The sequence below is a fragment of the Diadema antillarum genome, unplaced genomic scaffold (genome assembly GCF_040938485.1).
Source record: "Diadema antillarum isolate AM-2024a unplaced genomic scaffold, OU_Dant_1.0 scf00000017, whole genome shotgun sequence".
Lineage (NCBI taxonomy): Eukaryota > Metazoa > Echinodermata > Echinoidea > Diadematoida > Diadematidae > Diadema > Diadema antillarum.
Window position 1 is genome coordinate 3,649,915 of NW_027270906.1, and position 26,997 is coordinate 3,676,911.

Here is a 26,997-nt window from a genome sequence, read left to right on the forward strand (position 1 = left end):
AAATCATTACATTTCTGTGGGCGCCTTTATATATATCTATTTACCAAAGTTGTGTACACACTTTGCTGTCAATGTGCATTCTATTGTTGAATCCTTCCATCTATATATTCATCTCTTCTTTTATCCTTTTGTCTATCCATTTAATATTTATATTTTTACAACCTTGTGCTTATCAATTTAGCATATCTTACAATCTATCAATACTTCAATTCACTTAAATGTCTATATATATTTTGTTCATGATTTAATTTGGAACCTTTTCCTCTCCCTATTTAGGTGTGTATATACTTCAAACCACCTAAAGCTCTTATACTTCCTCCCCCATCTTAATATGAATGAAATTATAAACACAGATAGAATTAATTAATCTGTTATATACATGCATACACACCCACCCACACACACACACACACATGCTTCTGACCTCCTAGCTTTGTAACCACAGCAAAATGCCATGAACATAAACACGTACGGGATCTATCCGCCTCCATTAACGAGATAATTGAATTATCATTGTCAAAACCATGACCATGATACTGTAGCCATGGCAACTGTAAGTACGAAGGCTTACAGACAACCTTGATGAAAGTGCTCTAGTTTAGAATAAGTAGATACTGAATAACACTGCTTGCCAGTTATGATTCACAAAGCCACTTTCAATATTTACTAGAACTTCCACTTTATTCATCCTTTTTTCTTTCCATCCCATATTCCCCATAATAGGGATAAGTAGGCTATCAAATTCTATGCTCATGTTCTGGTTTCAGATTATTGTGACATACATGTACTAGTATCACTGATATCAGGGGCGGATCCAGGAATTCCATAAAGGGGAGGCGCCTTTACAAAATGAAAAGAAGGAAATGGGGGGTGGGGGTGGTGGTGAGTGCACCCCCCCCCCCCCATTTCCTTTTTTTAATTTCTTTTGTTTTAACAAAAAATAAAGATTGGGCGCGCCCGGTGCATTCCCCCTCTGGATCCGCCACTGGATATGAAATTGGGAGAAAATGTTTCAAGGGAAATGAAATCAAACTTACTGTTTACCCTGCAGTAACCTTTGTCATCCATGCAGGGATTGCAGGATGATTTTAGTTTGTGTGTGTGTGTGTGGGTGGGGGGGGGGGGGGGTTCAAGTCTTTCTGCATGTAACTAAACTTTGATCTTAAAGGGATCGTACAGTTTTGGTTGAGACCTAATTTCAGGTTTCTAACATTTTTTGGTGAAATAATGAGAAACCCCTTATGAAATATGAAAGAGCACATAATTCTTTGAGGAATTCAATGTTTATTTGATGAAAATTGGTTTTGAAATGGCTGAGATATCCAAAATAGAGCGATTCTAATAAAGTGTGGGACCCACACTTTATTACGATCGCTTTGTTTTACTTTGTTTTTGGATGTTTCAGTCATACCAAATGCGATTTTCATCAAATAAATTTTGAATTCCTCTTAAAATGGTATGCTCTGTACTATATCATAAGTGTTTTCTTGGTATCTCGCAAAAAGTTAAAAACCCAATTCTCATCTCCACCAATACTGTACCATCCCTTTAATAGCCTGTAACTGAATGAATTACATCAAGCAAAAATGGAGAATCAAGTCAAATCTGTTCATATACATCAATCTTTACACACACTGTTCTGACTCGTCACTTTCAAACAGCTATTGCTAATCATTTGACAGCTAACTCCTAAGTTACATGTCCCTATCATTAAATACTCAATTTACATCTACATCATATTATATATACATAATTTTTTTTTTAACTTGTACAAGTTGAAATAACCAATTTGATTTATTCCATTTCTATTAAAGTGTCTATTTACACAGAAATTATCTTGTCACAAGTTGAGAAATAGCTGATCTTCTTTATCAAGTCAACAAATGCAAGTCTGTTGATTATTGCAGGGTTGATTTATGTGAGGTCACCTGTATATTATGTGTTTGTATATTTCATATACAGTTTTTGTGTATGTAGAAGAGATTGTAATGCACTATCAGCATCTAACATCTTCATCGTTGCAACAAATTTTCGACGTCACACATCTTCTCCATATATATATATATATATATATATATATATATATATATATATATATTATATATATATATATATATATATATAATATATATGTGTGTGTGCGTGCGTGCGTGTGTGTGTGTGTGTGTGTGTGTTTGTGTGTGGGTGTGTATATAATGGTTGCACTAAATTTTAAATGTGTCACGTGTCTTTTTCAGGGTTTATATATATATATATATATATATATATATATATATATATATATATGCATATACATATATAATACATATATATATACATAATGAAAAAGATATATATATATATATATAAAGAGAGAAAGATATATATATATATATATATATATATATATATATATATATGTATATATATATACATATACATAAGAATTCTTTGCTTAATTGTTATTTCTGTTCAGATATCATTGTGATCTCTCCTCTCCCCTTTCTCGCTCTCTCTCTCTAGTTCAGATATCCACAGCACAGTATTTATCAACAACAAAAAAGAAATTCACAGTCAGGTACATATACACATATATATATATTCATCGGTATATGTATTATATTCATGTGTCCATGAATAAAAGCCAGGAAGAGGCAAAAAAAAAAAGAAAAAAAAAAGAGAACATGACATACTGATGCAATTTGGACAGGAAACCAATATTGTAATTGCCAAAAATTTCTTATGAGCAGTTCTACCACATAACTTGAGTACATCAAGAAAATATGACTGTGTCATTCACCTGGTCGGTTGATAAGGGTGGGGTGGGGTAATAGTTCTTTTCTGGTTAAAGTAAGTTGTAAACAGTTTCTCTGTATGTTTTGTGATTTGGCACGCACAGTATGAACCCAGGTGGTACACATGAAAACTTGGGACAAAATTGGCTAAGAATTGAAAACCCTGCATCTCTTTTCTGTGTTTGTTTTGGTTTGTACACTAAAGGAAACTTATCATAATAATTCATCACTGCAGTGGACTGAATGCAGTACTGGTACTTGTTAATATACTCTACTTCAAAAAACCCACACCAAACCTTTGCAATATGAGACTAATTACCACAACTAAAAGTCATCAACATATATCTTTTATAGCAAAGCAAAAACTATAATTCATAAACTTGGCATAATTATATCTTAGGGTAAAAATTTCACTTCTGTCATGTATAGAGTGCAGGGAAAGAATACAGTTCTGTGCATATTGCAAAGCATGTGACATCAAAACAATAAAGTAAAACACCGACATCAAACTAGAATGAAAAGACACATATTTTGCACACCATTTGAGCCATGGTCCATAAAACTGCAATCATAGATGCTACCCACAAGAGACATTGGCAAGATTTTTCTTTGTTAAAGTTCACATAGTATTAATATCTTGTCATAAAAAAACCTTTTGATTTTTTCCTTGTGCTTTGCTTACTTGTTTGACCTTTTGAGTTTATGGTGGCATCTAGGCCTTACCTGGCATGTAAAGATTGTGTTTTTCACATTTTGATATTTTAAAGTGTATTAATCTGTAAGCATAGCTACAGATCAAATTTTATCTTGAAATTCATCTGGTTTAACACCAATGACTGATTGATATTCTTGAAAACACTAAGAATCATTTGGTTCACTTTGTTTCACTGATCATGTCTTCCATTCTCAATGTGAATTGATGCTTTAATGGAAAAGAAAACCATGCATGTAGCACGCCAAGCACTGCAGAAAAAAAAGGCAGTGTCCATGTTAGCCACGGTGACACCATTGAGGTGTTAGTCTCAGTCCTAGCCATTTTCTTGCACTTGAATTTGACACTTTGTCCAGCCTGAGTAACACTCTTTGACCCTGTCTAAAATCAATGTACATGTACATGAGCTTTAAATTGGAGTTGAAGACTCTTGTTCTCAGAAATGTCATTAAACTTACAAACCACATTGCAACAAACAATACAAGTGAGAGCACACGACCACTGCTACATCATTTGAGTAGGACACAATGTATACAAGGAGCATATGGGACTACAACAAACCATACATAACCAATACAGGGGGAGTACTATTCTGTATTAACACAAGCCTGCTAGTACACACGGTCTTATGCACATGTCTTCATGTGGCTGTATGTCAGAGAAACACCAGTTTAGAATAGCTTCATTTATACTGGAGTGGAATCTATTCCACAAATACCTGTTGATATATCAGCCATGTCACTGGCAGAATCTGTTCGTTTTTGTTTTTTTATAACAAAAACAAAGACAAGATCAACATGAGGTTTAAAGAAATGCTGCATTTGTGAGATCTTTCAGTTTGCAAACTTCTAATCATACTTTGTGATGATCAGTGTGAAAAAGAGACATATTATTAGTGATACAAGTACAGGTATCCTAATCATAGGGAAAGCGAAGATTGATCTTTTTTTTTTTTTTAAACTGGCTGTCTCTAAGACATATAGGTGTAATGTCACAAGCCATGTGCATTAGTTTACAAATTTGTTGTTTGACGATGTAAAACACCATTTTACAAGAAGATACGCCGCCATAGTGGAATGGTGATCAACGTGCTCTTCTACAAATCCCCCCCCCCCCCACCCCCCGAGCATTTAGACACTGATTTCAACCATTTCACTAACCATATCTAATTCACAGTTTGCCCCACTGGGTTCTGTGCTATTTGATAAATCATAGTAGTGTTACAACCACTTAATTTGGGAATCACTCTTGTATTCCTGATTTCCACTCAGACAATTCTTTCTTCAATAAACAACGTAAGTCTCTCTCCTTAATCTCTTCAGCTTGGTTTTTTTGTCATAGCTTTGGCAAACCTGCTGAACTCCAAACAATTACATCAGATGATTGCCTTTTACAGTGCACATACAAGACACCTCCGATAACTCATACCCCTTTGTCGTTGTTGTTTTAAAGAAACGAAGAGAGAGAAAAGAATGCTGACACTCCTGGGTGTCAGCATAGAAACACCCTTTGATATCATTAAATATTTTCCACCTTATACTATGCCATGCTCTTGTATGGAGCTCTTGCACTCATGGGACCACTGGTAGTTAGTTCCCATCTGCTACTAAAAAATGACAGAAAACTGCACTTTTCTGATCTCTCCACAGGCAAGTGAACATGATATACGTTTATAAAACATTATGATATAATCTGTTAATGCATTACCTCATTTTTTGACCAAGAAATATACTGATTTTGTCTCAACACTATCATCTTGTTGGTGAATTATAATTCTTGAGAATCCTTGTAGCACTGGAAACCTAAATAAATGAATAATATTTCTATTGCTTTTGCTCTACATCAATAGACACACTGACTATGCATAAAACCTATCTATTTAGCCCCACATACAGCGCTTCATGTATGTATCATGTAAGTATCATAATGGTGTAGTGATATTGATATTAAACCACTCACACTAATTACCATCACCTGCAGTAGTTAGAAAAAGGACTAAAAACAATTCTGGAAGCAACCTGAATTAGGCATGTAAAGCATCCTTAACTATATAGCCTGATTTCAAGAAGGAAGAAATAAAATATATTGCTACTTCACTAATGACCGTTCACATGCCATTATAGCATGTTTCAATAAGTTACATCTTCATAAATACATTTATTTGTGCTTAACAAGTAAAGGATCCCCACATGATCATAAACTCAATGCTGTTTATAGTCAAAGGAGAAATTAAATGCTGAAACATAATATATTATATATTATCCAGGAAGATAAGAGTATACTCTTTTCATCTCACTGTTAAAGGTTTCCCTCCTGGTGCTTTTAGATCCATCTGAAATATCCTGCCATTTTTCAAACATGTACAATACTTCTAACACACTGCTGTATGATGCACTCACATACTCAGTCATTCTGAGCATTCTGAACATTTGCATTTAGACTTCATCTCCAGGCTTCTTTTCCTCTCTACTGCATCACACATTAAACTCTTGTGAATAAATAATTTAATTCTTTTTAATAGATTAATTGTACAATATGAACGTCACACAATTAAAGCACTGGCCGTTAATCATCAAGGTACACCTAAGTGTAGGTAGAAAAGAAGACATCATTGAGGAACTCAAAGAACCGAAGTCAAAGTTCAATGACCCCACTGACTTATCAGTTACGTAGCACTCTCTTCTTGCCTTCATACTAAATATAGTCCACAAGAATGCTGCCTACAGAAAACGTAAGCACAATACTGTACATCTTGGTTCAGGCAAAACAAAACATTTATTCATGGCAATGCTCTCGACCACGTCTTTCAAAACTTCAAGGTAAGATCTTAGAAGCCCTCTCTTTGAAACTTTCAACGCTCCCCCTACGTGTCATTACAAGACCGCATTTAATGTGACAAATTATAGTTTGAATATTTTTTCGCATAGCAGGGGAAAGTGAAAGAGTATCTTTCATTTCTGCTGATTCTATTTTAATGTTCCATGCCTCTCCTGTATATTACACTACACCGTTTACACTGGCACCATGATTTAAGAAGTTGAAAATGAAGAGAGTGCGATATACTTATCGAGTTGTTATCATAAAGCTATGTTTAGTCCACTATTGCCATTTGAAGCTCAAAGTACTTGGCTGTCAAGAGTCATTCTTTGGTGTGTGTGTGTGTGTGTGTTTATTTGCCTCAGAAAAAAAAGTATGATCATGAATATAAGCCTTCAAACAATCTTTGCCTTACAGACTCACAATATTGGAGTAACAAAACATAGCAGCTAGCTACAGAGAAAATAATTTTGTCATAGAAATAACGACATGTGTATGGGCATGAGGAAGGCGAGGGAAAATTCCTCAATTCCTCATCAATTATCAGACTGTCCCCGGTTCAATCTAGGAGTGATTAATATCTCGTTTAAACTTATGTTCTTTTCATGTCTTCTTGCTCATTACAATAAAGGAGAGACAGAAGCTCCCAATAACTGTACTGACTGTACCCACAAAACAATATGTGGTATTCAAGGATCCCTAGAGAACTTTGGCATGAACACACACCCACGGAAGATTTGAGTTGCCTTCCCCACTAATACAGACTATCCCACACTCTTTCACACTGACAAGGGGTATCCTTTCCCGTCAAGTTCAGGAGCAAGAACCCCAAGCCGCAGAGCTGACATTCCCCTAATCTGAACTTCCTTTCTTGAGCAGCACACAATTTGTGGAAAACATTCGAGCCTCTCTCAAAAGGTGGACAAGAATGCAATAATGATGAAAAAAATAAAAAGAATTACTACAACTTGCTTGCTACAAATATTTGCGCCTGAGTTCACATATAAAAAATGTGTATTACTTCCTTGTTAAAAAATACACATTTTTTTCTTAATAAAATACAGCTCCAAGTCTAATTACATTTCATATATTTATTTACACACTATATAAGTATACAATTTCATATGTTACAGTAGTTAACATGTTACACTGACTGCATACATCGTGGAAAAGGAGCAATTTAGTTCTTGCATTCAAAACTACGAGGTGAGCTGATGGGATCTCGGGGGTGAAAAATCCTGGACCACGAAGGTAACAATTCCTGGAAAAAGCCTTACAGATATATGATGGGTGTGGTGAACTCAGCAAACTTGGTTTTACCCGGTGATGTCGGATGAACTGGTAACATCAGACTGGAAGCATTTTACACTGGTATACATTGGTCTGATAATAGATTCTCTACTGACTTGCCAGTGTTTGATGAGAGAACTATGCTGGGCTGCTCCACAGGGCAATATTTGTTGTATAATTTGTGTGTGTGTGTGTGTGTGCGTGTGTGTCCGTCTCTCAAGCATTGGTCCTGGTCCTACTGAAGATAACTTGAAGAGAATCTCCGCCAGCGCTACTCTCATTTGGGAATCTGGAACATGATGAGTCTAATGTTGATAGTCTTGGAGGCCAGGATTTTGTTGCACTCAGCCGAGTCGATGAGCGGGATTTTATTGTAGGGACTCTCCGTCTTCTCGGGAGTGAACTCAAAGCGGTAGACTCGTGGCTCAACCTGTAGTGAATGTATGGAGATGTGCAAATAATACACAATTTACTAATGAGAACTGTCTTTTACATCACAAGAGGCAAGGAAAAAAAAATCATGAACTTGATGGAAAGTGGCTATGCAAAATAAGACTTGATGTAATTACCATTCAAACTATCATTTCTACACTGCATGTGTATATTTGGGGTCGTATTTTACATTTTCATTGGTTGCCTTTTCTCAGTAAAAATAAATACTAGGCTCTGGTAAACTCTTGAATAATGTTTTGGAACATTATACCACACGGCAGGGAAGTGATACACTTTTCTATCTAAACTTGATGTAGTCGGAGGACAGCACTTTGCTTTTTGATATAGATTCAAGTTCATAAACAATTCAGTATGGATGGCGTATTATCAAATGCATGATTTTACATATTTCTATCCTTCATAAATCCATGTCATCCCCTATGTCCTACACATGTTGATTTCTTAGTTCTTAAAATGCTTATCACTGTGCACACATAATTTCTCCCCATCCAGCCCCATCCCATATCCTACCACACCCCATCCGATTCCACCCCAGACCATTTCAATGTCAAAGCACTTTCCACTGCAAAAGGTCGATCACCCCTTATAGATAAACATACACAAAAATGCAGGCAAACACCTGTGCCTTGTTGATGAAACTATTTGTCAAATGCCAGGGTGGGTATGGTTGTTTGGCAGATTTCATGGTTGTTTGTCTACACAGTTGCTGCATTTTTTTTTCTCCTTCTTCTATGCTGCAAACTATTTCAAGTGCATCACAGCAGTTTTGAAAGGTTTTTACAGCATGCACTGGTTCCAATATACACACATAGAAAACAGGCGCTGTTTTTCTTGTTACCAGCTGTTGCCTGTCTTTAATAAGCTAAATACTAGTATTTTTGTTTCAATATAACTTCGGTTAATTTCATTTGTTCACTTTTATAGTGTATAACTGACTTTACATGGATTTTTTTTCCTTGCATCATGAAGTCCTAAAACTGAAATGAAATATTACCACAAGCAGCATTGTAGCCATGTTACTAGCTATACACTAGACTAACAAGTAGAAAACATTTAGACCACACTTTACTAACTCGCATAGTTTGCACCATTTACTCTCTCTGTGAGAGCAGCATTAATGTCAACTAGTCATGTGCAAATATCTTGTATGAGAGTAGCAAGTCTTGGTGCCTTTTGTCTTTGTACTCATCCCTGCTGCGTTAGTTTCATCTTGTTTTGTGATTTTTTTCAGTGATGTGAAGTGCCATACTACGCCTACCTTAGCATCACTGAAAGGGCCATTGAGCATCATGAACTGCATGCTGAGGTTGCTGGTGATACGGCTCTTGAGGACCAGCTGGAAGGCGATGTGTCGCTCCAGGGTGTGGGATGGGTTGCGCTCGTCGTCGTTGACCCGCGCCTTGACCACCCACTGCTGGTTGAAGGCCGTGAAGCGGCTGGTCTCGTAGTACAGCTTGGTGATGAAGTCGTCCGTGCGGTATGGCCTCAGCTGTAGGTCTGTGGGTGGTCAGGAAAAACCAGAGAGAAGAGATGGGAGAAATGAAATTAATATGCTACCAATGCAGAGCTGTTGCAGGTATCTATGACAAGATTATACTGTTTACATGCTGACTGTCTGGTTATTCTAATTGAATGGTTCAAATTATTCACAAAAGGACATGTACCAGATAGGACTAAAATATAAGGTCAATGCATGCATGCCACTGAGATTCAATTGCTGCTAAAAGAAAAAGAAAAAGAAACAAACTTTAAAGATGAATTCATCATCACACGGCAAAGAAATTAATTTGGAAATTAAACCTTATCATATCTTTACATTTTGTAAACATCACATTCTGTAAACATCTATTTTGTTGACCCACATTCAGACAGACAAAGACTGAAAGGTGACGACATCTTGTGGTATATATCTGTACAGACTTGTAAATGGTCAGTGCACTGTATTAACCCAGCATTGATTTGCCATACAAGAAGTTATTGACATGGCATATCACAACTGATGACAACAGACCTGATCTGTCTGCACCGGCCTGAACCTGAAGTATCATCTGAAAATTGCCCTGAAGCCTTTTTTTCTTTTGCTTGTCAGCTGATGAAACCCAGAGGTGGCACGAGAAATGGCACGGGAGCCCCCCCCCCCTTTTTTTTGCTTGTCAGCTGATTAAACTCGGAAGTGGTACAAGAAATATTTTTTGCGCTCCCCCCCTCCCCTTTACGGAATTCCTGGATCCGCCCCTGTGCTCAGCACAAATGAGACTCACCATTGAAGTTGATCTTCTCGTACGAGAGGAGCTTGATGATGTTGCGGAGTACTTTGGTGTCCTCTTCCAGCCCCGCCTCTCTCTGCTTGATGGACTCCAGGACCTCACCCCCCATCTTACTGGGATGGGTGCAGTTCGCTTCGTGGTCGTCGAGCTCGTGCTGTGGCCCTTGCCATGAGCAGCCGATCTGGTAGTACTTACAACGTGTGATCCTGCTTAGCCATAACGTCAGTGGTTATAATGTACATTGTTTACCGTGGCAACAAAGTGAAGAGAGAGAGAGGTGCGAGAAATGGGGGAAATAAAGAGAGAAAGTAGGAAGGAGAAAATCAATTAGACAAGTAAATTTGACAACATTGACAATGAACAGTACTCATATGAAACATACAAAATAAAGATACTAAAGCAGATGTGAGTGACTTACCTTTGAAGGTACAGTGTATAAAAGCAAAAGAAAGAGAACCACACTGTATGGTTTCATGTTTTGCAGTCGAGACCAAAAATCAGCTGGAAAAGTCAGAAGTCACAGTAGGAATAACAGAGGTCACAGCATTTGTAATAGTACTAAAAGTAGTAGTAGAAACAGTAATGGATATAGTACAGTCCCAACAGTAGTAATAGCAGTATAGTGGTACATTATTACTGTATGTAGTAGAAGGTAGAAGTAGTGGTAGTTGTAGTAATTGCAGCAGTAGTAGTAGTAGTAGATGTAGTAATTGTAGTATAGCAGTAGTAATGGCAGTAGATGTCGTTATTGTTGCCACAGCAGTGGCAGTAAAACTTCTACAATAAATAATTCCTTTTGTCACTAGTCATTATTACTACTAGCACAGTGGTGGATCCAGTGGGGTGAACTGGGTGCATGCCCCCTTTTTTTTTCCTCTCTTTTTTTCTAAATAAAAGAAATGAGAAAAAACAACCTCAAAGGGGGTGTGTGCACCCCCTTTGATTTTTTAAAGATAGAAAGGCAGAAAGTTGCGCTGAATTCATTTTTTTTCATTTGCTTGTCAGTCGATGAAACACACAAGTGGGAAAATACTGCACCGGACCCTTTTTGTTTATTCGCGTGTCAGTTTATTAAACCCGGAAGTCTTGCCCCCCCCCCCCCTTTCACGGAATTCCTGGATCCTGGATCCACCACTGCATCTGATCTACAACTACTTGAAATACCAGGTAGATGTAGAAGCAGTAGTAGCAGTAGTAGCAGTAGTGTAAAAGTTTTCATACAGGTCTGGCAGTTCATGACAGTATACTGTACGAGCTGAAATTTTCCCACTGCTTTTATTTTCGCGAATTTCGCGAATCGCCTTTGAACCGCCAAAATAACAACACGCGAAAATAACAATGCGCGAATAGCTAAGTTCAGTTAGACCCTCGCAACCGCGACATTAACAACACGCGAAAATGTCCTCCATGTAGCAATTCGCGAAAATTTCAGCTCGTACAGTACTGCATCAGAGTAAAAAGTGACTTTATGTGGTAAACCTAAAGTAATATCAAAGTCTGCAACTATATCGGTGGTAGGTCCTACTAGTATTGGTGGTTTAATGCAGTGTCCAATTGTTGTAGCAGAGGTTGATGTGGTCATAAGAACTGGATGCATCCTTGAATGTGTAGATCCCTACAATTACAAATCATCTTCAGAATGTCTACCACTTGCCCAGCATATGCTCTAACCCCCCCCCCCCCCCCCCCCCCCCCCCCCCCCCCCCCCCCCCCCCCCCCCCCCCCCCGGTTATAATGATGTGAAGTGCAAAGGACAAGTTCACCTTCATAGACATGTGGGTTGAGTGAATGCAGCAATATTAGTAGAACACATCAATGAGAGTTTGAGGAAAATCGGACAATCTGTTCAAAAGTTATGAATTTTTGAAGTTTCTGCTCAGTCACGGCTGGATGGGAAGACTACTATAGCTTGTGATGTCATATGAGTAGAACTATATAAAGAAAGTATAAAGAAAATTCAAGATATTCTCACTTTTCTCACATGATAAAAGAACACTCGACTTCTCTCTTTCAGAAGTCAGGGGAAATAATATTACCCCTAACATACGTCAGTACCATGTTGAAGAAATGTGCACTTTATTCAAAAAGTCAAGTTTTGTGAAATTCTATTTTTATTTATTCCTTATACTGTTGTATGCATGTGACATCATACACTGTAGTAGTCTTCTCCTCCAGCAGTGATTGCACAGATACATTAAAAATTCATAACTTTTGAACGGATTGTTGGATTTTCCCCAAACTTTCACTGATGTGTTCTACTAATATTGTTGCCTTCACTCAATCCACATGTATATGAAGGTTAAAGGGTGTGTACAGTTCTGGTCGAGGTGAGGATTTAGCTTTCAACGTTTTGAGAGATATTTAGAAATCACTCTATATGAGATGTCAAAGAGCATGCAGTTCTAAGGGGTATCAAAAGTGTTTATTCGATGAAAATCGGTTTTGAAATGGCTGAGATATCCAAAAACAAGGTGAAACAAAGAGATCCTAATAAAGTTGTGGCATGTCGCCTTTTATTATTAGCACTTTTTGGGATATCTCAGCCATTTGAAAACCAACTTTCATCAAATAAACGTTGAATCCTTCTTAAAATTATGCTCTTTCATATTTCATAAGAGGCTTTTCATTATCTCACTTAGGAATGTTTAAAACATGAATCCCCACCTTAGCCAGTACTGTACAGTCCCTTTAACTTGTCCTTTAAAGGCAATTATGGATGATTGTGGAGGCATTTTATCCCTTACTTCATAAAACAGCCCTTCTCTTTCAAAGTGCACTGAAATGACTTTCAAAAGATATGATCATGAAATCGAAGAGCAGCAAAACCGAAAATTGTCATTTGATTTGTGTGCTTATGAGTTCCCACTTGAATGATACAGTGGACTCCCATTATAACAGTCCTTGGGACTGGCAGTTTTCTGTCTTCATAGTGAAATTTCTTTATAACTAAACAAACAATAAAAACAGTCAGAGAGCGGATAATGTTGCGGCCTGATTTTTTACTTTGTTGTAACGGCAATTTCGTTATAACCATGTTTGTTATAATGGGAGTGCACTGTAGCAGGAGCGAATCCAGGAATTTGATCCGTAAAGGGGAGGCCCCTTTACAAAGATAAAGGAGGGTGCACCCCCATGTTGTCTTTTTTTTTCTTCTTTTTAAGACAAAAAACAAAGGGGGGGGGGGGTGGTGCGCTCGGTGCGCCCTCATGCCTGGATCCTCCACTGCTGTATATAGGCCTATTAATGTGACTGGCATTGAGTCTTTACTGGAGGGTCACATCTCTAGAAGTTTTATCCCATATCTTCAGTTGCCCATTACGGCCAGTTCTGATAAACGAACTACAGTTGAGAATACCATCCCAGTTCACTATTAATCATCAGCCAGGCCAGATCTAGAGTACCCTTACAGTGGATCGAAGTACCCCACGTACAGTCCCACATCCTTCGTTTCCTGTCTGGCTTCCCCTGAAAAACATTCACCCCCTTCGCATGACTGATCCCAAGTCTGCTAAATACTACAATACTCCAGATAGCTACCCGCCCAAGTGTTTCCCTTGATATGATCAATTATGATGTAACAGGAATCAGGTCAAAAGGGCAAAGTGATTGAGATTGGGTACGAGGTCTGTCGAACTTCACTGGGTCTGCTGTAGAGGGTATAGAGTGTCGAGTAATTGCCAGAAAAAGGGGCGTAAGTGTGGATAAAGCCGGTTGCCTTCAAGCATACTTTTGCCCTGTAGTACAAGTGAATCGGCTATGTAAGTAATCCATTATATGGCATGGTCAATGTTGTCAACATATAGATCACATAGGGCATTTCACTGCCATCTGACATGTAGACAAATCCAAACAACAGCTGTAATACTCCCTTTTTTTCTTCTTTTTTGACAAACATGAACAACTGACAAGAATTCACATGTTTTCTGTCTCGTTTTGTTGTTTTATTCTACATCCTGTGTAAATTTGATGAGTTTAGAAGCAAAACACTCAGATTATAACCTGTATCGTTACAAATCACAATGACAATGTAACATTTTATTATATTATCAAATAATATCATCACAAGTCTATGCTAAGGCACAGCAAACACAAGGCCATTTCACAGGCCATCAAATTATTCTCCTTGAGTTTAATCTAGAATGTATCTTTCTTGATAAATGAAACAATCCTCTCAAAGTTTACTAACATATCGCTAATACAAATTCTTACAAATGAAGACTGTGTCAATTGTTCCTGTTTATTTGACTGTCCATTTGAAAGTATATTTGCATGAGTAACAAGTCAAAAAAAAAATAAATATCAACAAGTAAAAAATTAATTATAAAGGATTGCACATCTCAACTGACTGTATGCCTACAAAATCTGTGTTCTATGCTGATAAATGCTGGTATATAGGGAAGTTGTGTGTTGTATAGAGACACACTGGGCGGAATCACTCAAGGTCATTTCCTGTCCTCGAGCTCTGGGCACCGCTGTCATCTATTTCTCAAACGCCCCCGCTTGGAACCGCCTTGCTCGCGCCGCCCGGTACAGCAGACAATAAGGTCGAATGACAAATTATGTGACCTGAGCTGCTGAGTATCTGGATATGTGCTCTTGTGTATTTCAAGAGCTAGCTAAACAGGTCCTGCTGACATTTCCTCACCATCTTTATAGCTTCAATCGCAGCAGATGGGTTAATTGATGTCAAGATATTCGACTTTGTCATGTGACATGAATTGTCAGGCTTGGAGGGTGACTGAGGTCTCATGTGCAAATCACATTTGGTGTGTATTTGCTCATAATGAGGGTATGTCGATGGGCAAGCTGTAAACTCTAATCATGAAAATAGGGACAACATATTGGGACTGTGGGGGAACATATTGGGACTGTGGGGCACATCTAATGTATGAAGGGCATTTTAAAAGCTGTGTTGCCTTCTTGCAATGAAATTGGGGAGGAGAAATCCTTCTGAAATAAAAAGCAACCTTGCATCACAATCAGCTCCATTAACCTTCCCCTTGATTTGTCATAAGCAGCATCTGTAAGAAAGGCTTTTCTTTCCCAAACTTCAAGTCGCGCTTCTGTCAGAACTCAGCGGAAGAGGCACTCCAGTACAAACCTGTAGTGACAGGATTGCTTTAGTTTCCTAAAACACTGGTGTGTCATACAGCATGATCTGTGTCATTATGTGTGCTGCAGGTTTGTTTGTTTGTTTCTCTTTTTTTTGTGGACAATCTCTCTGATGTTCATTGCTAGACGATTGTAAATGAATAGCTATTATGAAATATGTGTGTGCGTGTGTCTGTTTGTATGTGTGTCTGTGTCTGTGTCTATCTGTAGTAGATCAGCTTCATTCTCTCTGCCAGTCTGTACCAGATAGATACAAAAACACAGACACAAACTACACACATACACACACACAGACACATACAGTCTGCAGACTGCTCGGGTTCCACATACACCCATTTGTTCGGGAAGCTCACAGGCACTTAATTACTGCAGTATATGCAGCACTGACCTTTTACAGGTAGCCATCCATAACGTATTGAAACGCGGACAGGGCTGCCATATCATTAATTAGCTCCAGCGATGGAGTCATATGGTAAAAGTAGATTTTAAATTGTATTGCAATCACCTGCATTCCGACATTGGTTGTGGCATTTGAAGCAATAACTCTTTGTGTAGGGGTACCATGAGGCTTTGGGACACAAAATGTATCTATGCTGCTATTCATTACACCAGAATGACAGAGCATTATGAAGTTTACATCAAAATTAAGACAACAGATTTGAAATGTTCATCACATATAATGCTCATTTTTGAAAAGTTAGATTTTTTGATCATGCATACTAAACGTCAACAGACTTTAAAAATATAAATTTTTTATTTCATACATGATCCAAAGCTTGGGTTGTCTTGGGTTGTACACGTGGACTCATTGGCCCGAATTCACGAAGGTTGTATAATTGAAACCATGGTTTAAAGGGATCGTATAGTTTTGGTTGGGACCTAATTTCAAGTTTCCAACATTTTTTTGGTGAGATAACGAGAAACCTCTTATGAAATATGAAAGAGCAAGTAATTCCATGAGGAATTCAACATTTATTTGATGAAAATTGGTTTTGAAATGGCTGAGATATCCAAAACAGAGCGATTCTAATAAAGTGTGGGACCCACACTTTATTACAATTTCTTTGTTTTACGTTGTTTTTGGATGTTTCAGTCATTCCAAACCCGATTTTCATCAAATAAACTTTTACGTCCTCTTAAAATGGTATGCTCTGTACTATCTCATAAGTGTTTTCTTGGTATCTCGCAAAAAGTTAAAAGCCCAATTCTCATCTCCACCAATACTGTACCATCCCTTTAAACCATGGACAATTTGTATGGAGCGCAGAGTGTCGCATGGCCTATTTCGTTACGAAATGTCATTTCGTAACGAAATAGGCCATGCGACACTTGGTGCTCCACACAAATTGTCAATGGTTTAAACCATGGTTTAATTGTACCACCTTCATAAATTTGGGTCATTGATTCTTAGTATGCATTACACATTTTGGTTGGGTGATAATTAGTCATGTGAAAAAATTGAAAGAATAACTCATCAAATATTCTAATTTTTCTTTACTTTATGATCATCATAATTTAGAGTGACCACGGCCCTCAACACAAAGAGTATGCAAATGTGATTTCACAATGCAAGTGCATCATAAATTGATATTCCCAAACAAATAGGTATGTGGTGTCGACTCTGTGTAGCTGTGGTCACAAAAGACTGTAGACAAAAAACAGAACAGACTTCTGCATTAAAGAATAAAAAAACAATAATCTCCAATAAAATCAATGCAGAGCAGCAGTCCGTATTGAAGCTTGGAAGTACATGGTCCAAATCCAGCTACAGCGCATTCAAAAAAAAAAAAAAAAAAATGAGACAGGAAGCATGCGATGACGCTCACTTTAATTTTAGTCTGCAACAGAGGAAGAGACTGGTTCCCATGGAAACACAGCGCCCATGCAACCCGCACACTTTTCCTATACTGTTCGCTTAGCCTCTACACTCAGTGTGATAATGTAATGTAGGTAGCACTTCTGTCTGTATATATCCATATTGGGACGAAGATTTAATTTAGAATTTCCACTCTCATATCTTCATTCACACTATGCTCATAGGGACAACTCTATTATTTTGAAGAAAGAATGTTCTTTTGTATTTTTTACGAGGGAGTTGTTCTTTTTTTTTGGGGGGGGGGGTCAATTCAAGTAGTCTGATATAAAATCTGGATATTTCTTGAGATAGGAATGAAGAGAGTAGGAACATAAACTTGATTTAGATTTATTTTGTTCAATATTGACATTGCAAACATTTTGAAAGCACTTTTTGCACAGTTAATGGGCAAAAGATTTCAGAGGTAGAAAGCTTTCCTTCGAATATCCTTAATATGAAAATCAATAAAAAGAGGTTTGATCTGAGGGCTATATGACTCCAATGATAATCCACCTCAATGCCTTGTAATTCTTTTCTGAACTCCGGGTAGCTGACAGGAGAATTTGTGGTTCATTGGAAGGTCACAAGATTTTCAGGTGATGCAATTCGTCTATGACTGAATAGCTGCGAGGGTTTGGATCCACAGCCTTTTAGTTTTGGTTGGCATTCACTTTTTTTGCACTATACTGTCAAGCTTTGTGATTGCTACTGACCATAAAGTGCTTTCAATATGTGTGCATTTGGTTATGTTTTTGTTTTATTCACCCTCTGGAATAAAGTATTTCCAAATTAACAGAAAATAAAGAAAAATACTAGGATATATGAATAAAATAAGTTTTTGTCGTCTTTGTGAATAATGTGTCAAAGTGACAAATTTGTAGAAAAATGCATTAAAAAGGTAACACTTGAAGTTTGAGCAATGTTATCACAGAGAGAGGCACACCATATCTTAATGGCGGCATGACATGTTTGTAAAATTTCTTTGAAGGAATAACAACGTGGAAAATACAGAAGATTTGCTTCTCGGAACAAAAAGAAAATCACACCAGATATCCAAGACTGCCTTACAAACTTACTACACTCTAGTCATTCACTATGCCAGGCTTCAAAAATTCTTTCAGGAGTGATTTTTCTCTCTTATCTCTTTTACAATATCACTGAGCTTGCTCCAGTATCCTAAATTCAACAACTGTCTCATGGATTTAGCATATTGGTGGTGCTAAAAAAATATTCTGACAGGAAAGATGGATGATTCTCATTTTACCATCCTATTAATGTCCTCAGTTTACAAATTTAGTACACCAGACACAGCTGGTCGGTCGCTTTAAAGGGATGTAATAATTTTGGATGAGATGGGGCTTCAGGTTTCAAAACTTTGTTGTGAGATAAGAAACCTCTTAAGAGATATGAAAGAGCATATAATACTAAGAGGAATTCAAAGAAGGAATTCAAAATTTATTTGATGAAAATTGGGTTTGAAATGGCTGAGATATCCAGAAACAAAGAGGGCCTAATAAAAGATGAGTGCCACCTTAATTAGGCCCACTTTAATTTACTCTCTTTTTTTTGGGGGGGGGGGGGGAGGGAATGTATATATCTATGCCATTTCAAAACCGATTTTCATCAAATAAACTTTGAATTTCCTCAGCATTGTGTGCTTTTTTAATATTTCATAAGAGATTTCTCATAATCTCACAAGAAAGTTGGAAACCTGAAGCCCCATTTCAATCAAAACTATAACTATATTCCTTTAGGGAATAAATTCATCAAACACCTGCATCTCTTTTAGTCATCAGTAATCAGAAAGTGGTATTTCACTTTGGATCACAATTTTGTTGAGCCAAGCTTCATTTTTTGATGGTATGCAAAGGCATCACTATTTTTCACAAACAAAGAGAGATTGGTAGCAGAAGAAATGTCAATATCATAGCACCTCCTTTTTTTCCTACAAATTTAAACCAAATTTCAATTTCTCAGGACATTTTTTTTTTCAGATTAGGAATTTAGATAACTTCCTGAAATGAACATATGAAATTTGTCTGTTTAAATGTTGTTAAAAACATTTTTTTAAATAAGTCATCTTGCCTATCTTTGAAATCACTATCATAACAAATTTAGGAAAGAAAAAGGAATTGCAGATCAATGAATTTATAATGTCACAGTGAATGACAAGATGTAGCATGCTGTATTACTTGCTTAACTGTTTACATCAACAATCATTAGAAAAAAGTTATTTATGAAATTCTACAGCCAATGAAATCATGAATATAATTAGTATTTTATGCAATGAACGTCATCTTCACAAATTTGCTCCTGTACTTTGATTTATGTAGGTTTTGAGCTTATTTTAGAGAATAATCAGTTGTGTGAGATATCTTGGTGTAGGGCTCTTAGTATTGGCATAGAGTGCAGGGTGATAGGTACTGTGTCTCCAGAATGGGGAGTGTACAGTAAGTACACCATACTCACCCGTTACCAAACCTTGCATACGTTTTCAGCAGGGGCACGATAAACATGTGGATGACATGTACTGCCACTTGGTAGTAGATAGGACAGTAGTTGGATCCCGAAGAAAGAGCTGCGTGAGCAATTGAAACAACACCACATTGAATAAAACTGAGGATACATTCATACGCCTGACAAAAAAAGCCCTAGCCTACAACCCTATACTGTCTTACAACTACGCCTGCTTAGCTAAACCCCCGGCTACCGCGACCTACGTTCCCTACGTGGGGGTTGTGTTACTTACTCCCTACGCCTTCACCACCTTACTTGCGTTACCTTTCCGGACATCCCTCCCGTTCGTGCTGGTCCAGTAGGTAGCGCGGAAGCTTGCGCGCACAGAAGCGGCAGGCCGCTGGGAGCTCGCTGACAGCCTTCTCCACAGCCAGGTTTCGGCTGCAGAGATTCTTACTGATCTCGCAGCGGCAGTTGGGACATGTCGGCTGTTCGTCCTTGAGGCGGGAGTCTGCCAAGAGGTGAGTGAAGCATCCCGCACACATCAGGTGACCATTGTTGCACTGTGGACAAGTAAGCGAAAGGGAAACAAACCAGTTACGGTATAGTTTACCACTGGGAGCCGTGATTTAAAAAATGTTCGTGGTATCACATTTGATGAATATGTGGAGATCAGGGGACCGTTTCATGAAACTTTTTGTCCGTGATTTACACTGACAACTGTTAAAAGCTACTGAAATCCTTGCGTCTAATTGGCTGATAGCAAATATGTCGGTGAAAACCTCCAATGAACTCGTTGATGAAACGCCCCCCAGTTGTATCACAAAAACATTCTACCATGTAAACATTTTGCAATAAAGCCTAAAATGTAAGGAGATATCACTATTTTTTCCCAATAGACCATAACTGTACATGGCTTAGTCTAGAAACATTTTTATTATAACTATTGTTCACATTACACAACTGATTGACAAATTGTCCTACATTGACGTAAATATGCACTGAATTGATCAGTGTTTTGGTAGTAGCCATGATAAAAGAAATCATGGGCGTACGTACTTGAGCAGGATTCGAACCTGTGACCTCCTGATCTTTAGACAAGCATCATCTCCACTAGGCCAGCGAGCTCCCACCCAACAGCAAGTGTTGGTTTTAATCCCGATAGCACGCAGCAGGTACTGCGTAATTAGAATTTCATGAATTCGATTAATTACGCAGTACCTGCTGCATCTTAATTGGAAACATATTTTCTGTTGAAGATTTTGAAAACTGCGCAATTTTGACAACTTTTGGATCAATGTTGAATGATTAGGATAAAAGTAGGAAAGAATATGGATTCCTTGGAAGAAAAAGGATATAAGTGGGTTATAGACAAAATTCATAACCGGAAATTTAAAATTCTACATTGTATGTCTGATTTAATGAAATTTCGTATTCTGTTTGTTGGACTGTATTCTTACTTTACTATATGAAGTGAATTTGAACATGGTGCAAATATATTGAGACTTGCTTTTCTGACAATAAAGATCATGTAGGCCTAGTCATGAGATTACTACCCTAATCACATAGATGTACTTGTCTACCATCAATTGACTTTTCATGCGGCTTACATAGTATAATCAAATAACCAAAGTCTGTTCATAAATTGCACTAGCTTGTCTACATTATGATTTTTTTTTTCTCACGATGGTATTAACATGTACACAGAGCATTTCAATACAGACCACTACTATCCATCCCATGAGGATATAGGTCCCTGGTAAAGTGCAATCTGATCATGCCAGACAGCTAGCCCCTGGGGTGTTTTTTATATTTGGAAACATGGCTCTTATTGCTGATTGTTACCATGTCTATGCATGCGCACACACACAGGCGCGCGCACACACACACACACACCAACACACACTATATCACTGATCCCGAAACAGCTTCAAAGAGAATCAGTGGACTCATGTTTCTTATATAATTGATGGTAAACAATGTATTTGTTTTTATGATGATTGAGATGAATTAAACAAATTGAATTGAATTGAATTGAATTGAATTGAATATAATTGATGGTAGCAGACATCACATCTATGTTTAAAGGGTGTGTACACTTCTGGTCGAGGCGAGGAGTTAGCTTTTAACGTTTTGCGAGATATTCAGAAACCATATGAGATGTCAAAGAGCATGCAATTCTCAGGGGTATCAAAAGCTTACTTGACAAAAATCGGTTTCAAAATGGCAGAGATATCCAAAAACAAGGAGAAACAAAGAGATCCTAATAAAAGGTGTGGCCTGTCGCCTTTTATTATTATCACTTTTTTGAATATTTCAGACATTTCAAAACCAATTTTTATCACATAAACGTTGAATCCTTCTTAAAATTACATGCTGTTTCATATTTCATAAAAGATGTTTCTCATTATCTGACTTAGGAATGTTCAAAACATGAATCCACACCTCAACCAGTACTGTACAGTCCCTTTAAAGTACTGCATTCTTTCAGTTCTTTTGTATCAGCTCTGTGGAATGCATGGAATCAGGGATGCCAGTGGCAAATTGCTCTTGGGCCGGAAATTTTTTTTGTGAACGAAATTGATGTGCGCGAAGCGCACATCACGAGCGCGAAGCGTGAAGTCCCTTCGGCCGGGGTCCAGGGCCCGGTCAAGGGCCCTGGAAGCTCTGGGGTTCTTAGATGCTCTCTGGTGCAATCTGAGCATTTCTGAGGGCTCTTCTTCCCTCAAATCTAATCCAGAGAAATTAATTTGTAGCAAAAATAAAGAAGTCCTAGTGCCGTAAACTCCGTAGTTTTGCTTCGTTCAGCTGACTCGATCGACTCACCATACTCTCTCAGCGCGGTAGATATAGCGAGAGTGCAGCATGATCCATGCACCGCATATATAGTACATCGCCTAGAAACACCACACGTTGTTCGAACGTGATCGCACGTGCTGGTATAACGCTTTCCAGACAATAATGTGGTCGTATTCTAGAAAAAAAAAGGAATTTGTAGCAAAAATAAAGAAGTCCTAGTGCCGTAAAATCTGTAGTTTTGCTTCGTTCAGCTGACTCAATCGACTCACCACACCGTCTCAGCGCTGTAGCTATAGCGAGAGCGCAGTATGATTCATGCACCGCGACCGCACATATGTAGTATACAGAGTACATCGCATAGAAACACCACACACTGTTCGATCGCTATCATCACACATGTTGCATGTCCCAGCTAGCAGCAGCAACATCACGCTAGTTTTGCATGACAGTCGTTTTGTGATATTCTCATGCCCAAGTATATGCGAAACATACTACGGAAATCGTGAAAGTGAATGTCCCGTAAGTTTAGATGATCATATTTTTTCTTTTTCTTTCTTTCTTTCTTTCTTTCTTTCTTTCTCGTGTTTTCCGGCTTTCCCACACAGACGGAAATAATATCACGAAGCCGGAAATTGGACACCAAAATATGAAAAAGCCGGAATTCCGGCTATTGCCGGAAAACTGGCATTCCTGATGGAATGTGTCATGCCCTCAAATACAAAATAACAGAAAACCTTTTACCCGTAACCTTCAATGTCTTTCACATATATTGACACAAGAAATGTAAGAGTAAGAGCTGAAATTAATTTAATAAACATTTAATACCGGTACACAACAATGATAGTGTGCATGTACGTGTGTGTGTATGGCTGAAATTCACAGTAGCAATGTCAGTCTGGTCCATGGATCACACTCATTTCATCGTGCAAATACCCATGACACATCACCTAAGGCAACAGACACCCAATGTTGAACGTGTGCTGACATGTGCATATATGTGCAAGACATGAATTGCCTAGATTCAAGACATGTGCTTATTCCAGGTTTTCTTGTATTCTATGGAAAACCTCTAACTCATAGATTAAACTACCTGGGTGAATTCAGACCATCATGTTTGGTTTAAGATACTTGTAGCTGTTGGATCCATATAGCTAGGCCTAAAATGAAGAAATCTAATACACTACTGATCATTGTTTTTTGACATGATGAGCAATTAAATGCTTTCCAGATACAAAATATAATATGTATCAGGCAAGCATATATCCACCCTATACATTTACCATAATTGCTGCGATGAAGAATATATTACCAAAAGGGAGTGCTAAATGCAAATTTGATCACTTCTGACTGGGTCCCATTTCACAACAGATGATATCACGGGAAATTACCCCAGGTGCACAGCCATTATGGCTGTTTTTTAAATAAGTAGCAGTGTAAATCTAAATTTTGTTTTTCATTTTGATTATAATGCATACGTGACAGTCATCATCACTGTAACTTAAATACTGAATACAACTACTGAAGGAAATATATAGAGCTCTATATTACAAATGTTGACATGAAATCCCAGTGCTACTCAGATGGCAAGACTGTAAGATTTTCTATTATCTCCTGGCTTAAGGGAAATGTGTTATCATTAATTACATGTATTTTACTACATGATGATGAGCTGAAGAAACACTTTTGATCGAGGAAGAATGACCTCTTCTGTTACCATGATCACCATGTACAGTCATCTTCCTGTTGTTACCATGGATACTGAAAATCATATAGGCATGCCTATTATCTTTGGTATCTTGGTGCAGTAAGCAAAGAGGTTTAAACTCAACATGTTTTTTGCTTGTTTCACTGTAAGTGTTTCCAGATATCCCTATGCATCTGACCCATCATACTGGAATCTGGTACATAGATTTAAATCAAAAGTATGTCTTTTATAGTACGCGCTCACATGTGTAAACATCTGTGTAAGGAGATTAGCATGCATGACAGATTTTTCAATGTCTATGATAATTCAAATGCTTGAAAGAAAAAAAAAGAAATACCCGGTAAACACTTTATTCTTGGCAAGTGTTTCCTCATCACACATCAAAACACACATATGTACAATTATGTACAGACATACACACAGTACACATTTCTCTCTGTCTCATTATCACTCTTACCTTTGTTCCCCCCCCCCCCCCCGATAAATGTTTTCTTCTTTATTTTAGTTACATTCTTTCACATTTTTCAAACATGTTTGGTTAGCAAATTTTTCATAATTTACATGGCTCATTTCTTTTTTGTTCATTTATCTTGAGATCAGCGAACAACCAGCAGACAGAAACACTTATTCACAAAACAAACAAGCAAATGCAACGTTAGATTGCATTGTGTGTGTGTGTGTGTGTAATTATGACAATTAAATGATGAAGTATCTTTTGTAAATCAAGTGTTCTTCAAAACTTCCTGGCAGTATAAAAAATATGCACAAAAGTAATCATGAAGCAATGTAAAATGTTTTGGGCCAATGTTTAGGCATATTTAAAACCCTACTCCTTAGTTACAATACAGGAATATTTATCCCATGTCCACCCTTTGCCTTGCTGTATATAAAGAGAATTAAAGGAAACCAAAACCCACAGAGAATGTGGATTGTGTGAAAGCAGCAACATTAGTTGAACACATCAGTGAAAGTTTGAGGAAATTTGGACAATCGATGCAAAAGTTATGAATTTTTAAAGTTTTGGTGTTGGAACCGCTGGATGAGGAGACTACTAGGGGTTATGGCATCACGTGTGTGGACAACAATATAAAGAAAATATAAAGGGAAAAACACAAAAATTCACTTTTCTAATTCTAGCATATCAATGACAATGAAAGAGCACTTGACTAACCGTTTTCAGAAAGCAGGGGGAATATAATTACTACCCTTAACATATGTCAGTATGAAGTTGATGGAATGTGTAATTTTCATGAAAAATTAATTTTTATGGAATCTTTTGTAAACTATCATTACTAAAACAATAGGTCTAGTACATTTATAATCACTTTTTACAATTGAAAGGCGCTTAGCCAAGCTCAACATAGGTCCCGCATTCACCAGTAAACTACTGGTGAAATGACTCCAGGTAAACAGGGCAATTCGACAGTTAACCGGCAGCCGGTAAATTACAGTTTACCAATTTAAATACTAATGTTAATGTTTCGTTTGTTTTTTCTAAATACGGTACATATTAAAAGAAAAAGCAAACAAAACAAAACATCATAAAATGTAGGTTCTACAAGTAGATATCTATCAAGGTTCTACAAGTAATAAAGGCTAGTATAGGGTCTAGATCAAGTAGTGTTAGAGGCCTATGTCTATTTAGACACATTTGTAAAGACAGGGAGGTGGCATCTATATCTCTCTCCCTGGTAAAGACCCTATCTCGATCCCTGTGTTAACCTAGCTCTAGTTGTAAGCTACACCGCATATGGACCAATGAAAAATAATTGGTCACACCCTTCTAGCCTGCCAGCTGGCCCGGGCAAGCCGATTTCTATCGCCAGGCCACGTCACACAGATCGCATAGAGTCAATCGTGTTGACTGAAGCATGCTCACACACGCATTCACTATACGGGCGTACTACAGTATTCCTCATCGATGTAAACAAACTATTGCGTCACCAGTCGTTTCCCATGTTTAGCTGCGGAAGACGTCCCTGAACACAGTTTGACCTAAATGCACGGGACGATCCGAGCTTAGCTCGCCTTGGGCACGCCTACCTGACCTGCCTGGCAAAATCTACTCAGCAACATTCTTTACTCGTATTCTAGTTGAATAATACTGGCCATTTCAATATACATCCGTGTCTCATTCTGCGTGCAAGACTGGGTACCACAATAACAAACAAATATTTTTTATAGAAATGCAAAGGAATGGATACAGAGGGGAAAACTCAAATTACATTCGACCACCTTTGCTTTTTTTTTTCAGGGGAGACGGCATATCGCACGATCACGACATACCTGATATATAGAGAATGTGGGCAGATCCAAGCAGACGGTGCAACACAGGATCTCATTCAGCCTGTCCTCTAAATTCTCATCGTCTTGTTCCACTGGTTTTTCTAATCTTGGCCTCTTCTTCACCGGTTCGTCACATTCTGTAGATACCCCTGGAGCAGACAATGCTGCATCTTGGGGATTTTGTTCCGAGACATTTGCGACTTCTGCCATGATTCTCCCTCGACGTTCATTCACAACAAATTCACTCGACACACTGAGCCCTTCCTAACCCTGCAGCGCAAAGGGCAAACAAAAACAATCCCCTTCTGAAAATCGAGAATCTTTCGGAGGTGGGCAACCGAGGTCTATTGCGTCATCAATAGCCAATGGCTGTTGCCGAACTAATGTTGTCAACGTAGCTTTGCCCAATCAAATCACTTATTAGTTTCGATAGCCATTTGATGCGGGTAAGTCCATCCTGTAAAAGGGGT

General features: G+C 37.9%; 1 protein-coding gene across 1 annotated transcript; it reads right to left on the reverse strand.

Annotated features, from left to right (window-relative positions):
• Positions 1 to 7,373: 7,373 nt before the first annotated feature.
• LOC139727331 (zinc finger TRAF-type-containing protein 1-A-like) lies at positions 7,374 to 26,766 on the reverse strand. The gene is made up of 5 exons (XM_071638291.1): positions 26,528 to 26,766; positions 20,062 to 20,300; positions 10,308 to 10,519; positions 9,305 to 9,543; positions 7,374 to 8,023 (listed from the first exon to the last, which is right to left on the reverse strand). The coding sequence occupies exons 1-5, from the start codon at positions 26,735 to 26,737 to the stop codon at positions 7,871 to 7,873; spliced, it is 1,053 nt and encodes a 350-aa protein (XP_071494392.1). The 5' UTR covers positions 26,738 to 26,766; the 3' UTR covers positions 7,374 to 7,870.
• Between the last annotated feature and the right edge of the window lie 231 nt (positions 26,767 to 26,997).

What these genes read in the sequence shown, in the direction of transcription:
- LOC139727331 (XM_071638291.1), bottom strand. Translation starts at nt 26,737, where the DNA reads ATGGCAGAAGTCGCAAATGTCTCGGAACAAAATCCCCAAGATGCAGCA. An exon ending in CGAGAAGATCAACTTCAATG is followed by an intron (nt 9,544 to 10,307) that starts GTGAGTCTCATT and finishes GACCACCCACAG; the next exon opens with ACCTACAGCTGAGGCCATAC. An exon ending in GCCCTTTCAGTGATGCTAAG is followed by an intron (nt 8,024 to 9,304) that starts GTAGGCGTAGTA and finishes CATTCACTACAG; the next exon opens with GTTGAGCCACGAGTCTACCG.